This window comes from Hemitrygon akajei, chromosome 6 (assembly GCF_048418815.1).
Source record: "Hemitrygon akajei chromosome 6, sHemAka1.3, whole genome shotgun sequence".
NCBI lineage: Eukaryota > Metazoa > Chordata > Chondrichthyes > Myliobatiformes > Dasyatidae > Hemitrygon > Hemitrygon akajei.
Window position 1 is genome coordinate 13,571,725 of NC_133129.1, and position 17,733 is coordinate 13,589,457.

Sequence of the window (17,733 nt, forward strand, 5' to 3'; positions counted from 1 at the left end):
GAGTTTTATAAAACTTTCACTACGTCACTTACACCTTATTTATCCTCTGTTTTATCAGAGTCCTTTAAATCAGGTAAACTCCCTCAATCTTTTTATGAAGGTGAGATGTTTAAGGGGAACATCTTCACTCAGAGGATGGTGAAAGTTTGGAATGACTACAGCAGAAGTGGTGAATGTAGGTTCAATTTCAACATAAGAGGCATTTGTACAGATACGAGGACGGGAGGGCTATGTGGGGGGGGGGTAAATATGGTTCAGGTGCAGTCCTATGGACTATGCAGATTAATAGTTAGGCATGGACAAGATGAGCTGAAGGGTCTGGTCATGTGCTGTAGTTTTCTATTACTATGACTCTAAAGCACAAAATTTACCCGAACAAAAGAGATTGAGAGTGGTTTAGGAATTCCAGAGCCCAAGGTTTCAGCTATGGAAAGGATACCCACAAATGGAAGTGCAATTCTTTAGTGTCAGCTGTAAGATTGGGGTTCAATTCCCGCCACTGCCTGCAAGGGGTTTGGATGTTCTCCCTGTGACCACGTTGGGTTTCCTCCCACATTTCAAAGATGTATGGGCTAGGATTAGTGAGTTGTGGGCACGTTATGTTGGCATTGCAGCATGGTGATGCTTGTGGGCTGCCCAGTATAATACTCATTGATTTGGTGCAAACGACACACTTTACTGTATGTTTCGTTGCACGTGTCAAATAACGCTTATTTATCATCTTTGATATTCATGTATAACGTTGGGATTGAACTGCCAGAGAAAGCGATTGAGGCAAGTACAATAGCAATATTTAAGAAAACATTTAGACTGGTACATGAAAGGAAACACTTAGAGGTAAATGGGCCAAACTCAGGCAAACAGGATTAGCTTAGATGAGTATCTTGGTCATTGTAGATAAACTGTCCAAAGGCCCTACTCTAGGACAGGGGTTCCCAACCTTTTTTATGCCATGGACCTCTACCATTAACCAAGGGATCCTTAGACTCCAGATTAGGAACCGCTGCTCTTGGACTCTGGAGGAGATTAGACAGATAGTGTGTAGGCCAAGGAGAAATGCTTAACATTAACACATTGACAGATGGAAGAAGAGTCTCATTATCAAGAACATAATAAAAAATTACAGACCACACACTTAAAAGATATAAACTATTGTACATATGGGTAGAGCATTGTGTGTCCAGGCATACCCTGGAATTCACAGATATTTTCACTTTCAAAAGTTAAACCATTTGTCCTAAAGTTCATTTGATTGTATGAACATTGTAACGGTTTATACTGCAAGCAAATTTAATTAAGATAGCAACTTACATTTAAACAATGGACATTTTTCAAAGCTATAAGTAACCCAAGTTACACTTTCTAAAATTCCTGTGTAATTCTGAATAGCAGAACATGGATAACTTAATGAAAAAAATTGACATAAATTAGCTAGATTCACTAATACTGTTGGAGAACACATTCACAAATTAGCAGATTTACCTCATAATGGATTCTGTCAAACTGAGAGGTGTCCATACGAGCTACTGACATTTTCCTTCTACCTTGCACCGTTTCAGAGGCACAAGTTAATCATGCAATAAAGCACGATGACAAGGTTTTCCAAATATCATGCTGTAAATTAACCTCTACATAAAGCAGACCCAAGGTAATCTTCATTCAATCCAAAGCCTATCAGGCAACCATCAAAAGAGCCCATCTTTGTACCTGATGGCTGCATTCAGTGAGGCGGGTGCTCGTTGGAAGTTACTGTGGAGAATCCCACTCTGGAAATATTGCAATGCTACCCGGAATCTCATTACTGATCATTGGTGGGCTTGGTAAATAATCAGATTCAGAGATATACTATATAGAAACAGGCCCTTCAGCCCAACTGGCCCACGCTGACCAAAATGTCAATCCATGCTGAACCTGTTTGCGTGCCTTGGCCTTCTAAACCCTCCGATCCACATATTATATATCGCGTTCAATCTTCTTTTTAGTAGCCCCATATAATTATTTTTGGCATCCAAAGCAAGAATAATTTTTAAAATGTAGAAGTACAGTCACATGTATCTTGGTACATGTGACAATAATAAACCAATACCACTACAAATGTCTTTTAAATACTGTAATTGTACATGCTTCCTCTGGCAGTTCATCCCATATACCCACCACTCTCTTCATGAAAAACTTGCCTCTCAGAACCACTTTAAATCTTTATCCTTTCATTTAAACCTATGCCCCCAGCCACCCCCTCCCTGGTTCATCAAGCCTCTCCTAGTTTGTTGAAAGACCCACTTTCTCACCTCTTTGCCTACCAATACATCTGTTAAATATTTATGAAATTCTCTTTTGAAGTTTACTATTAAATGTCAATCTAATGCCCTTCCAGATAGTGTATTCCAGATGACAATACATTAAAAAAATGTCACCACACATCTGGGTCATTTGCAAGTTTAGATCTTACTTTTCTTTTGATCAATAGCCCTTTCAAATGAAAATCATTTCTCCATACCTACATATGAAAAGCCTTAATTCCATACTGGAAAATTAAAATCTATACTTATACAGCCGTGCCCAAAGGACACATCTCCAACTCCTCTAAACTTCTCCGCACGTCTCAGTATCTGTACATATTTATACAAAATTTAAGATCATTTGAACCAAGGTAAATCAAACTACCTCATGAGATTCCAGGAATGCGAAACAAAGACTTGGTTTTAAGAAGCATCTGAAGAGTTGAGGGAGGGAACTCCAGAGATTATACCCTGAACTACTGAAAGCATTGCATCAAGTAAAATATTGAATGCAAGTGGCCAGAATTCAAAGAAAGCAGCACTCCTAATGTGTTGACACCTTTTCTAAAGCTGTTGTCCAGCATTAAGTGAAGTAGCCTCCTGCCAACAGAAAGTTACCCCATATTTACTCTATAAAAAGCTTGCATAAGAATTACAACATAAAGACATCTCACCTTAGCTTCAAGATCTGCTGACTCAACGCAGTCATCCTTCGACACAAAACGATCAACACTGCTGTCAGAAGACTGCCGACTGTGGCCCATGTGACTTAACAAATGAGATTTGTTTACTGCTGTAAGATTAAGAGAAATTATTTTTCTCCTCTGCTCTTAACTAAAATAAAAATGTTCATCTTCATTTACTAGGTCCACTTGTGCCACTCCCTGGCTAAAGGCAGCAAGAGTAGCTAGTCTGGGTATGTTCTTTATAACACTTGATCTGGTATTAAGCATATATTGCAAAATGATACTCCCAGCGCAGAGCTTAAGGAATGTGTTGCATTGCGGGATATGTAACAGATTTTTGATTTATTTATTGATAGACAGCGCAGAATAGGCTCTTCCAGCCCTTCAAGCTATGCCACACAGCAATCCCCCAATTTAACCTTAGCCTAATCACAGAACAATTAACAAAAACCAATTAACCTATACGTCCTTGGACTGTGGGAGGAAACCAGAGCACCTGAAGAAAATCCACGCATTTCACAGGAAGGACGTATTGTCTCCTTACAGATGATGTCAGAATTGAACTCTGAACTCCAACAGCCCGAGCTGTAATGCCATCGTGCTAACTGCTATGCTGCAGTGGCACCCAATGGTAAATCAAATATTAGACATAGACAGGGGATGTCCTTGCTTATGCTGGTATATGTTGAAGATCACATGGAACTATTCAAATCCCATATTCTTCCTTGAATTACATCAGCAATCTTCCCCAAGGTTCTCAGAGAGCTTGTCATTGAGAGGTTGATCACGGCTAGACTCAACTCCTGCCTGAATGAGGACCTGGACCCACTGCAATTTGAATACTACCACAATAGTCTACAGTGGAAGCAATCTTACTTGCTCTCCACTTGCCTTTTAACCATCTAGACAACAGCAATACCTACATCAGGCTGCTGTTCATTGATCACAGCTTAGCGTTCAACATTCATTTCTCAGTACTAATAAACTTCAAATCCTGGGCCTCTATACCTCTCTCTGCAATTGAATCCTCAGTATTATTTATTTACTTGTTATCTCAAATTTATTTATTTATCTATTTTTGTTATTGGCACAATTTGTCCTCTTTTGCACATCAGATGATTGTCAGTCTCTGTTATCTATAGCTTTCATAAACTCAGTTGTAATTCTTTATTTTCCTGTAAATGGTTGCAATAAAATGAATCTCAAGGTAGTATATGGTGACATACAGTATTTGTACTTTGATAATAAATTTACTTTGAACTTTGATTTTATTGTAATTTATGATATATTTTATGTCTTGCACTGTATTGCCGTTATAAGACAAAAAAATTCATGACATGGGTCAGTAATAATAAATCTGATCAAATCTTCACTTCATTGCTCCCTGTGGAATCTTCCTCTGCATCAAATAGCCTCCACAATACTTACTGAATTTCAAAGTATTGTTTAAAAAACTCAAGAAACACAAAAAAGCCCTCTGTATTAAAAAGTCCTCTATGGTTAGGGAGAGCCCATAGGCTGCCCAATTTGGTTCATGAGTCCCTCCAACTCCCACAGTCTTATGAGAAGATTCTCAAAGTCTCCAATGAGGTAATGAAGCATTCAAACTTGCATACCCTAGATGATCACTTTCATTTTGTTATGCATTTGCACATTTCCATTAACTTTTCAGAACGTTAGTCAGCTCAATAGTATATCAAGGGCTTTCTCTGCAACATAGGGCCAATGACACCAGATACCAAGTTTTCCCATTTCCTACAGCACAGAAAGGGGCTCTTCGGCCCAACATATCCATGCTGACAGAGACATCTACCCAAGCTTCAGCATTGCCCAAGCTTGTTAGTGCAGCTTGGTGGCAGAGGGAAAACTAAAACTAGTTTGGCCTCTCTAGTAGGTTAACTGGGCTTGGTAAAATGGCTCCTGTGAAAGAATCTGGATGGGGGTGGGGAGAAAGTAGAAACTGATGGAATGTGGAAAAGAAAATGGGGTTAGTAAAGCATTAGTTTAAATGGGTGCTTAATGAACAACAAGGGTTCAGTGAGCTGGATCTATGCCGCATGACAACAAGCAGTGTGCTCACCCTAGGTTCAGGAGGTAAATACGGACACCCCAACACAGTGCTGTGTATCAGGAGGTGCTGTCATTCATACAGGGCACAAACTTAGAACAATACAGCATATTACAGGTCCTTTGGCCCACAATGTTGTGCTGACCTTTAAATCTACTCCAAGATCGATCTAACCCTTCCCTCCTAAATAGCCCTCCATTTTTCTATTATCCATGTGTCTATCTAGAGTTTCTTAATTGCCCACAAATGTATCTGCCTCTACCACCCCAATCCATACACCCACCACTGTGTATAAAATATTTACCTCTGACATCCCCCCCATGCTTTCCTCCAGTCATCTAAAAGTTATGCCCCCTCATATTAGCACTACTCCAAGGTCATGAGACCATATTAAAATTAATTAAGTTATATAGTTAGGTTGACACAAGGTACAACGGACTCAAATGCCATTCTGTCTGAAAGTAAACAATCCAAATATCAAGCCAACTTTGATGTAAATAATTTTAGAAGAACAGCTTTGCCTACAGAGCAGAGTGCAATTAGATCCTTGAAGGATGTTTTTTCAAACCATTTAAGATAGTTAGCACTGCCTCTAGGGATGTCCCTGGCCTTGTAAACTCAATGAAACATGCACAAATAAGAAATACAAAATGCTCCATTAATTCAATAAGGCTAGAAGATTTCAGTTGAATTTAAATTTATTTAAATCTTACATCTATCCCACACTTGAGGGAGTAAAAATCTTTGCATTATGATTCTATTGCAATTTACAGACATGTGAATTAATAAGTCTAATGGCTTGTAGAAAGAAACTGTGCTATAGCCTGTTTGTTGGTCTTGGCTTTTATGCTGCGTTAGCATTTGCCAGACAGTTTATGGTTGGAGGGGACTAGGGTCTCCAAAGATCTTCAACCAGCTCACTGAACTCTTGTTGTTCATTAGGCAACCATTTAAACTAATGCTTTACTAATCCCAGTTTCTTTTCCACATTCCATCAATTTCTGCTTTCTCCCCACCCCCATCCAGATTCTTTCACTCACATACGTGAGCCATTTTACCAAGTCCAATTAACCTACTAGAGAGGCCAAACTAATTTTAGTTTTCCCTCTGCCACCAAGCTGCACTAACCAGCTTGGCCAAAGTTGAGACATTACCTATCACTTCTTGGACAGGAAAGGAGATGAAATAAGGGTAGAAAAAGACAGGGTTAACGAGAATAAAAGACTCAACTCTGGCCCTCTCGGCATGAAGTATGCTACAGTAAACATTACAACTGCTCTAAGTAATTCACATATCACTGGGATACAATCTGCATGTTGCCAAAATGTCAAAAGTTTTAAGCCATTATCACAACCTCTCACACTGAACTCTTTAATTCAAAGATTTGAACAGAAGGAAGCTATTCAGTTTGTGAAGTTTTTTTCTATCATTGAGTGGTTAAGAATGATTTGCGGTCCTATGCTACACGCCTGGATTTGTCTCACATTCCTAATAATTTCAATTACCAAAATTCAATTGTTTTTCCCCTTTAATTGGGTTCTTTTGGGTTTCTTGCTTTGTGGCTACCTGTAAGCAAACAAATCTCAGTCATATAATTTAGTCATTCTTCGATAATAAAAGTACTTTGAATCAATAGAACTTGGTTGATGTCCACCACCTGACCTAGCAATTGCAGCAACGTAGGACAAAGTGTTCCAACCGCAAGTACACTGAATCACAAGCATTTCAAAAACTTAAAAGGTCATAACACTGACTGTTTGGCTGAAAACCACAAATTATTTCACTCTCACCTATTCTGAATTTCTAACTTCTTTAATGCTCCTTTACACTTACATTTCTGTCAACCCCACTAATCAGGTTTATTTATTTATTAAGATACAATGAAGAATAGGTCCTTCCAGCCTTTCAGCCACACTGCCCAGCAATCCCCTGATTTAATCCTGGTCTAATCTCAGGATAATTTACAATGACCGATAAACCTACCAACCAGTGTGTCTTTTGGACTGTGGGGGGAAACCGGAGTACCCAGAGGATATCCACGTGGCCACTGGGAGGATGTACAAACTCTGTACAGGCAGCAGTGGGATTTGAACTCAGGTCAATGGTACTGTAAAGCAGTACTATGCTACCGTACTGCCCCAATTTTAAAAAACAATACACTAAATGGATATTATTCAAATAACTTAAGTCCTTACACAGGTCTTTGCGGGACACTATTAGCCACACCATATCAACCCAAGTAACTGTCACAATCCTATTTCTGTCATTTTCAGCACTATATTTGTGCCTGGACCTATATTTCCCAATTTAAGGCTAAAGCCATCTTCTTCACATAAATCTGAATTCCCACCAATTCTCCATTACATCAATTCCATTGATAATGCAAGGTCTCTAACCTCATGAGCAAATAATCCTGAAATTACAGTGCCTATAAAAAAAAAATTCAACCCCTTGGAAGTTTTTATGTTTTATTGTTTTACAACATTGAATCACAGTGACTAGTGGGGTACCACAAGGCTCAGTGCTGGGACCCCAGTTGTTTACAATATATATTAATGATTTAGACGAGGGAATTAAATGCAGCATCTCCAAGTTTGCGGATGACACGAAGCTGGGTGGCGGTGTTAGCTGTGAGGAGGATGCTAAGAGGATGCAGGGTGACCTGGATAGGTTAGGTGAGTTGGCAAATTCATGGCAGATGCAATTTAATATGGATAAATGTGAGGTTATCCACTTTGGTTGCAAGAACAGGAAAACAGATTATTATCTGAATGGTGGCTGATTAGGAAAAGGGGAGGTGCAACGAGACCTGGGTGTCATTGTACACCAGTCGTTGAAGGTGGGCATGCAGGTACAGCAGGCGGTGAAAAAGGCAAATGGTATGTTGGCATTCGTAGCAAAAGGATTTGAGTACAGGAGCAGGGAGATTCTACTGCAGTTGTACAAGGCCCTGGTGAGACCGCACCTAGAATATTGTGTGCAGTTTTGGTCCCCTAATCTGAGGAAAGACATTCTTGTCATAGAGGGAGTACAGAGAAGGTTCACCAGATTGATTCCTGGGATGGCAGGACTTTCATATGAAGAAAGACTGGATCGACTAGGATTATACTCACTGGAATTTAGAAGATTGAGGGGGGATCTTATTGAAACGTATAAAATTCTAAAGGGATTGGACAGGCTAGATGCAGGAAGATTGTTTCCGATGTTGGGGAAGTCCAGATAGAGGGGTCACAGTTTAAGGATAAAGGGGAAGCCTTTTAGGACCGAGATGAGGAAAAACTTCTTCACACAGAGAGTGGTGAATCTGTGGAATTCTCTGCCACAGGAAACAGTTGAGGCCGGTTCATTGGCTATACTTAAGAGGAAGTTAGATATGGCCCTAGCGGCTAAAGGGATCGGGGGTATGGAGAGAAGGCAGGTACAGGGTTCTGAGTTGGATGGTCAGCCATGATCATACTGAATGGCGGTACAGGCTCGAAGGGCCGAAGGGCCTACTCCTGCACCTATTTTCTATGTTTCTACAGTGGATTTAATTTGGTTATTTTTGACACTGATCAACAGAAAAGACTGGTGTCAAAGTGAAAACAAATTTCTACAATTGCTCTAAAATTATTGCACTTATTAAACACAGAATTATTGATTGCCTAATTACTCACCGCCTTCAAGTCAGTATTTAGTAGATGCACCTTTGGCAGCAGTTATAGCCTTAAGTCAGTGTGCATAGGTCTTACTCTGCAATTTTTCCCCATTCTTCTTTACAAAACTACTCAAACTCTGTCAGACTGCTTGGGGATCATAAGCAAACAGCCCTTTTCAAGTCCAGCCACAAATTCTCAAATGGATTGAGGTCTGGACTCTGACTTGGCCACTCCAGGACTTTAACTTTTAGCTTTGGGTTTATGCTTGGGATCATTGTCTTGCTGGAAAACAAATCTTCTCCCAAGTTGCAGTTCTCTTGCAGACTGTATCAGGTTTTCCTCCAGGATTTCCCTGTATTTTGCTGTATTCATTTTACCCTCTACCTTCTTCACAAGCTTTCTAGGGCCTGCTGCAGCGAAGCATCCACACAGCATGATGCAGCCACCATCATGCTTCACGGTAGGGATGGGGTGTTCTTGAAGATATGTGGTGTTTGGCTTATGCCAAACATAGCATTTAGTCTGATGCCAAAAAGCACAATTTTGATTTCACCAGACCATAGAACCTCCTTCCAGCTGACTTCAGAGTCTTCCACAGCCTTCTGGCAAACTAGCCAAGAATTCATGTGAGTTCATTTTTCAACAGTGGCTTTCTCTTTGTCACTCTCCCATAAAGCTGCGACTAGTGAAGCTCCCGGGCAGCAGCCACTATATGCGCAGTCTCTCCCAAGTTTTCTTGTATCCATCTCCTTACTTGTGCTTTTTCAATAACCTTTACAGAGAGTTGCTTGGAGTGTTCTGTTGTCTTCATGGTGTAGTTTTTGCCTGGATACTGACTTACCAGCAATTGGACCTTCCAGATACAGGTGTATTTTTTATACAATAAAGTGAAACACCTTGATCTCCATTTAATTATGTCATTTCCAAAACCCACGGGCTGCACCAGTGATGATTTGGCAAGTCATATTAAAAGTGGGGGCTGGGGGGAAATACTTAATGCAATCAATTATTTTGGGTTTTATATTTGTATTAATTTAGATCATTTGATAGAGATCTGTTTTCACTTAGACATGAAAGAATCTTTCTTTGTTGATCAGTGTCAAAAAAAGCCAAATTAAATCCACTGTGATTCAATATTGTAAAACAATAAAACATGAAATCTTCTGGGGGGGGGGGGGGGTGGTGGTGAATATTTTTTCTAGGCATTGTATAATATTTGTACCTTCTCCCAAATCAGTCACATCATCAATCAAATATTCTTGAGAGATCAGACAATATTCCTTTTCTTAGCAATGAGCTAAAATATATTACAAAATCCCACTACACAGTCTGAACTTCAAAAACAGCAGGAAGTGAATCAGGTAACAATCCTTCAAATTCTGGCTTCATGTCTTTTGATCATAAATATTTCACTCCATTCCATATAAACAGAAGTAGGCCATTTATCATTTGAACCCACTTCACTATTCAATAAAATGTTTTACCCTGGTGTCACTTCCCTGCACCAACTCAATATCCCTTAATTCCTTTAATAAAGGAATATGCATATAGAGCCAAATGTCAGCAGTGGAACTCAAACTCACACCTCCAGTGAAGACAACTAGCCAAATTTAGCATTCCAAGAATAGTCATGAAAATGAATAATTAAAAATATGGTTTCCAATTTGTCTGATGATTTTAGAGTTACCTAGTACAAAGCTAGCCATTTGATTCCAATTATCAATTAAACACAAAGGTCTTTTCTATGCCTTTGTTCATCTAATCCCATCAAAATATTTATCCATCCCTTCATACCATCTGCTATCTAGTCTCCCTACAGAGGCAAGTTCCAATTACTAACAACTTATCAGGCAAAGATGTTTCTCTTGATTTCCAATCATGTTAGTGACTATTTTACATTTACAGTCCGTGTTTCCATCTACTGATGTAAAATCATTTCTAGTCTCAGGCCACTGTTTGCTTTCAAAAACAGTAGCTGAATAATTCATTCAACATGGTCATAAAACAAAGAGTTAGCACATGATAAAGACATGATATTAATTGATACAAATGTTACAAAGGTTGATTTATAGGATCAACAATATTTAACAGAATTGGCAATGTATCATTTCAAAATGTTTAGAAGCAGCTCATGAAAGTCAACATCACACCTTAGCAAAGCCCATCACCAACAACCTAAGCTACTTTAATAGGACTTGTAAACATACCTAGAGTGGAAGTGCTGAAACCGTCCATTGTTACTTCTCCTGTGGTGTTTAAGGTTTCCTCCTCCTCATCTTGAAGCTGGCCAATCTGCATTGCTGAATACTGGCTCTCTGTTCCATCGAGTACCTGGTTTAAACAAGGATATTCAGTAACCATTCTCAAACCAATTGAAGGACTCATGGCGCTTTTTTGGCAATTTGACCCATTTTGTTTCACCCCACTAGTCTCCTTCAGAGAGTGGCCATTTGGATGAGACGTCACGTGTCTTGACACCCAAATTTCTGGAAGAATGGAATTCAGGAGTGAATGCTATAATAATTAGCAATTAGTAAGATGAGCTGTCTCCACTAGTTTTGCACAGGGAAGCAAGGAGGAAGATGCAAATTTAGCAGAACAAAATAAAAATGAGATAAAGGAAAAATGAAATTTCAACAACCTTTTTTGTCAACCAATAATCTAGAGACAAGCCAAGTCACAGCACAGTAAAGATACAGGACTGAAGAGTACTGAGTGTTGCCAGGACTTGAGTTATAAGGGAAAGGTTGAGTAGGGTAGGACTTTATTCCTTGGAGTCCGTAAGACATAGGAGCAGAATTAGACCATTCAGCTCAAGGAGTGTAGGAGAATGAGGGGATTCATTCAGGTTGAATGACAATAGAGCTAGAGGTTCATAGGTTAAGGGTGAAAGGTGAAATATTTAAGGGGAACCTGTGGGGGGGGGGGCTTCCTCATTCAACGCAGTGACAGTGTGGAAAGAGCACCCAGTGGAAGAGAAATTGAAGAAGTACACGGATGAGCGGAGTACGGAGGGCTGTAGTCCAGGTGCAGATTGATAGGACTAAGCGGAATAACTATTCAACACTAATTAGATGGACCGAAGGGACTGTGTCTGTACTAATTAGCTTTTTCATTCTTCCTTCACACTTTACCACTTTATATTACATCTGCCAACTTCTTTCCACGGAGTTAACCTGTCCATATCCCTCTGCAAGTTCTTTGTGCCCACCATACAACTTGCTCGCAGCCTACAGATTACTCGATCATTTCATCCAAATCATTCATATAGATTATAAATCAGATTTATTATCACCACTTTGCCATGAAATTAGTTGATTTGTGGCAACAGTAGTGCAGAATGATTACTGCAAGTTACAAAAAAGTACAAAAGTGAGATATCGTCATGAATCCCTGTGGAAGTTCTTGTGGTCACGAATTGTTAACTATTAACCTGTCCACTTCTTTTCCTGTTTCATTTATCCGTGTTGATATGATACCCAACCACATCCACTTATCTTATGCAATACCTTTGCATCGCATCTGACCAAATGCCTCCTGGAAATCCAAATATATTACATCTACTTCTTTCCGTTTATCCACCTTGTCACCTCCTCAAAACACTCCAGCAGATGTATCAAATTCCAATTCTCTTTCATAAAACCCTGTCGACCCTGCTTGGCTGCCTTATCTTTTCTGAAATGTTTTTTCTACTAGCTCCTTAATAATGGATTCCAGCATTCCAACCCAATAACAAATGAGGCTAACGGGTACAACATCCAACTTCTTGTCTCCTTTCCTGAAGAGTGTGCAGTTTCTCTAATCACTAGAATCCAGTGAATTTTGGTATATTACTGTCAACATGGAACACTGCCATGCACAGTCCCAAGCATGGCTCCGAAAGGAGGCGGGTTGGCTATGGGGATAACAACCACACCGTGTAAAAACCCAGTGCTACAGAAATTACAACAGAAGCTCCAAAGACCTCATCCCTGGGAGAGGAAGGATACATCAAGAAAATGAGCTACACTTTGAGACCACTTAAAAGACTGACCCAAGACAGAGGATACTTGCAAGCAACTGTCAGTAGCCTATGTCCCAGTAGGGGTAATGAGCTTACGTAGTGGTAAAAAAAAAGACCTCAACTATCAAAACATCCCCTTCCTCTAGGATCCAGACCATCAAGTCAAGAGACTTGGTGGCCTTCAATTCCATTAGCTTGACCAGTAATTTTAGCCTCCTTCTCCTATCCCCCCTCCCCCGCCACGGAAAGGGATTCTATGAAGCTCCTTTTCCCTTTAGGCCTGGGTTACCTATTATAATTGTGATGTTTTTGTATCTTCTACTTGATCATTAACTGGTTCCCTCCCAAAAGACGCTGCTCAACTTGCTGAGCAGTTCCGGCAATTTCTGCATTCATGCGGCATCAAGACCTGAAAACAAAAATCCTGGGAACATGCAAATGGAGATCTACCAGGTATCTCCTACCCAATAATGATGCATGTCTTACCTCTGAGCAAATGCTCAAAACCTACTGCTTGGTCCAAGAATTCGCCAACTAATCTCAGGACAGTTCAATCTGATGGTTAGATACAATTGTTGACTCATATGTGCAGCCCTTCCAACAGTGAGAAATAGTTTGACAATTGAAATTTTGTTAAAATTTAAGCTTTGTAATTGATTTTGCTTTCAACCTAACAAGATATTACTGATAACAGAGCCAGCATACAGAGATTATATATAGACAAAAGGCATAGTTTCTGGCAATAACAGAGAGGTAAATATTACCAAAGGGCAGGAAATAGTTAGCTAACTCAGCCGGTATAGAATCAACAAGAATGGTTAAATTTGGAAAGATCTAAACTTGGGTAAAAGGCAAGGGAAGAAAGCAACTCATACGTTTGTCCAATCCTAAAACAGCAGCATACTAAGGGGTTCATATAGTCAGGGGTTCACTATAACAGAGTTAGCATTCCTTCCTTGTGTACTTTGCTTACCTTATCAATATATGTACAAACTTAAATCCACCTTGTAGCATGACTTAGAATTAATTGCTAAGTGTCTACAAACACAGAACTAGAACAGTTTCTGTAATGCTCAGAGATTCTCAGCAGGCCAGGCGGCATCTATAAAGAAGAAAAATGTCGACTGTTTATTCAGCCTGACCTGCTGAGTTCCTCCAGCATTTTGTGTGTGCTGCTCTGGATTTCCAGCATCTACAGAATCTTGTGTTTATGCCTAGAGTACATATTTGAACTTTTCCAGAGCTTTCATACCAGACAATTGGTAGAAGCAATGTGGGCTTGCAAGAGCAAAGCACATTTAGCATACACCTGAACTCAATCAGGGTCAAGTGGGGAAGGACTGTAAGGTGACCAAACATCTCTTCACAGGCAGGAAAGGGCAATAAGCAAGAAAGAGCAGGATGCAACAAGGGTGAGCAGAGTCAGTGGACGAGCCAGGCAGAGCAAGGTGGTGCTGCTGAGGATGTGCAGCCAGGGGAAAAAAAAAAGAGGCAGGTCAGGAAAATCTAAAGGAGCATTCGTCTTGGGACATGTGCACCTCATGACCAGCTGAAGCCTAGGAAGTTCTCCAGCCACAAATGAAGCAAATAATTTGGGAAAGGGAAATTTATTGCTGCCATTTCAACGGGATTAAGCTAACCTTTTCACTGCTACTAGCTGAAGAGAAAGTGATAGCTTCCGAGTCTGGGACCTCTAGGTGGGAGCTGAGAGAGATGTCAGGACCCTCGGTGGAGGACTGGGATACCCCTTCAGAATGCTGCACACTTACAAGCTCCGAACTGTCCGACGGGGTCACGGCCGAATCTGGCCCCTCGGTGGTCTGCGAGCTCTCGCTGAGCGGAGACGTGGTCTGGTTGGTCCGGTCGTTCAGGTCAGCGTTGGTATCGGAATGGATGGTGCTGACCTGGCTAGAACTGCGGCTCAGCTCTTCATCAACTACGCCCTCCACTGTCAGGCCAGTCAGGTCCGACGCTGCTGAACTGTTGAGATCGGCAGACTCCGCAGACTGCAGCGTGTGCTGAGAACGTGGCTGCTCGGTGATGATGTCGTGCCCTACAGTATCAGCCACGGGGCTTGCTGACCCCAAGGTAGAGACACCAGAAGATGACGGCACCTCACTTGCCCCTTCGCTGTTCATTGAACCTAACATTACATGCCAAAACAGCCACATTAGCAAGCAGGAGCAAAAGCTTCCCTCTGGAAAGCATAACAGATCTATTAAAACAAAAACCACACCATCTTAAAAGTTTCTTCCCCCAAGCAGTTAATCAGATCAACCATTCTAGTTAGCCCCCCCCCCCCCCCCACCTATACTATCTAATACTCCCATCACTGCACTGTAAACATTGCTAATACATGCTGGTAATATGTACCTATGAACATTTCATTCAATATTTGTTCTTTAACTTCTAAGATTATTTTTAGATAATTCTTTATAACTGTTGAATGTTGTTTTTTGTTGCCAACACATGACAGTAAGATCCTAATTCATGGTGAATATAGTTAATGCTTATGGAGATGTGCTCCAAGAGGACCACAACCTTGTCGTAGTTTGGAGGCCTGAGTGCTTCAAATGTCGGTTGAAGTCAGGGCTTTATGCTTTGGCTCTCTTAGGGTCACCCATGCCAAACAGGTCAAAGGGTAGAGGTCAGATGAAGAGTGTCCACCAGTCCTCCAGGTATGGGGGTTCAGCTCAGGGCTAACAACCCTGAATGGTAAAACAAAATTGCTACAGAAAGAGCAATGAAGAATCCTGCTACATCTGAGTATGACAGTATTCCTGAGTCTCCGCCTGGGACAGTGGTAAAAACCGAGAGGATACAACTGACACAATGGTGGAAGCCCTGACCACCACCAGAGATAGAGGACCTTCACTGCTGCCCTAAATACCAGTGGCATAATGGGCAGTAAGTTGAGGAGGTATGTAGTAACAATGCGCTACATGCTATGACAGTTCACGACACTGCATTGCATTAAAATACAGAGACCTAGCAGGGCATTGACTAGAGTCACAAGGTTGTGCAGCAACAATCAAATGGACAAACTCAGCAGGTTGAGCAGTATCCACAAGAGAGGTGGGGAAGGAATTGCTGATGTTTTGGGTCGAAGTTCTCCATCAGTCCTGACCATCTGAATTCCTCCAGCGTCCTGGTTAGGAAATTCATAGGTTATGTGGGTTTAATTGGGTGGAGCAATGGGCTTGTTACCAGGAGGAATAGGATGATTGGGGGGGGGGGGGGGGGGCAGGGGGAAGGGAGAGAAATAAATAAATACTTCAGAGGGAGAGTAACTTACAAAGCTCTGTCACACAGCCTATGAAGTTCAGTAACTGGATCACTAGTTATTCCATGACCTGTACCTGGAAAAGTGGTGGTGCTGACCTCTGACCGGGTCTCTGCGTCATCTTCAAGTCCATCCTCCTCTCCCGAAACCACCTTGCCTTCATGTTTTAAAAGGACACACACCAGGTTAAAACAGTGTTAAAACAATGTTTAAAAATATAATTTATATGAACTAAATGAATCAGAAACAGAAGTTATTATAAACTGATTTCAGAACAATTGAAATCCCACCACTGTTTAACCTGAGAATGCTCTGAATGCCTTCACAGGTTCAGACCCTCGGCTTTCACACAGGAAAGGCAAACACCCAGAATGCTTTTTCCTTTCTCTGCAGTACAAAGCTCATTTTATTCCTAGTAATCTTGACACTAATCTTTATTCTCCTAAAGCCCAATTTTTGTTCCATCAACTCAAAGATGCAGGCAATCCTTAAAATGTCCCTGTGAAAGGACAGGCAAGCTCCCTTCCTGAATCGCCATGATTTTGATTCAGCAATAATGGAATTATACAGTGCAAGTGACCAGAGTTCAATTCCGCCGCTGTCTGTAAGGAGTTTGCATGTTCTCCTCGTGACCAAGTGGATTTCCTCCAGGTGCTCAAGTTTACACCTACATCCCAAAGACGTACGGGTTAGTCGGTAGGGCTGTGCAGGCTCATTAAGCCGGAAGGGCCTGTTTCTGTGTTGCATCTTATGTTGCCTTAAAGTGGATAACTTGGTTAATTGGCAGCTAATTTCAAAACCCTTGTTCCTGACCAACAAGGTGGGAATCAGGCAGCCCTCACCACTTCGCTTAATAAATAAAAATATTTAACAGCAATATATTTCTACATCAATGAGATCAACAAATTAGAGGGCACTTTGCAGGTTATTGCATTCCCACACCTGCATAGAGAGCAGATATTAAAATGGTGTTGAAGACGGTATCTTCATTGTTTTGAGGTGTAGATTATAAAAATTTACATAAGGGGTCCCCTCCCCATTAGGTTTGTCATCAGATCAACAGTCTAATGTATATTTATTACATAGAAATGTAGGTCTGCACTACAGAGTTTGCAGACAATGTGATTCACAGACGTCGGAAAACACAATACTTAATTATTTGGCAGGAGAAGCAAAACAACATCAATGTCCTCACTTGGGACAACGTCCCCTGGCAGTGAGGCCTCAATAACACTGTTGACTCTAATGGACAACCCACACTGTTTACATCAGATTCCCAAAGCAGAACTCCATGCACCCTGAGAGCAAGAAATGACCAAATGGACAGAGAAGTGGATTCAAGGTTACTTAAGCTTCCTTGAAAACTTACAACATCCTCACCAGCTTCTGAGGATCTATGCACTATAACCACAAAGTGAGGGAGCAGCATTCGGGTGGCATTGAGAACCTTGAGTCAGTTGCAAAGGGACATCTGTTTCCGTCACGAAACGATTTTGAAAAACTAATTCATGTCTTTATATCAAATAGACTAGATTAATGCAATCGGTCTTCCAAAGCAATCTAATGACAAACTTCAACTCATTCAGAACACTGCTGCTAGACCTTTAACTACAACCAGGATGAAGGAGCATATCACTCCCGTCCCAGATACTCTGCATTGACTCCATATCTTTTACAATGGATTTTAAAAGTTCTCTTATTTGTCTTAAAGCTGTCAATGGTCTGGGACCAGAGTCCATCATAGAATCATTTTCATTCTATAATCCTGCTTGAGCT

The 17,733-nt window shown here is 40.8% G+C and overlaps 1 protein-coding gene across 6 annotated transcripts in view; it reads right to left on the reverse strand.

The window, feature by feature from the left end:
• htt (huntingtin) overlaps positions 1–17,733 on the reverse strand; it is a 246,898-nt gene that overhangs the window by 165,590 nt on the left and 63,575 nt on the right. For 4 of the 6 annotated variants that reach the window (XM_073047912.1, XM_073047911.1, XM_073047910.1 and 1 more), the window contains 4 exons: positions 16,034–16,114; positions 14,444–14,817; positions 10,879–11,002; positions 2,954–3,072 (listed from right to left, as the gene is read on the reverse strand). In XM_073047912.1, the coding sequence (XP_072904013.1) occupies positions 2,954–3,072; positions 10,879–11,002; positions 14,444–14,817; positions 16,034–16,114 (698 nt within the window). Of the gene's footprint in view, positions 1–2,953; positions 3,073–10,878; positions 11,003–14,314; positions 14,818–16,033; positions 16,115–17,733 lie in introns of all 6 variants that reach the window. The other 2 variants (XM_073047909.1, XM_073047906.1) reach the window with 2 other exon arrangements.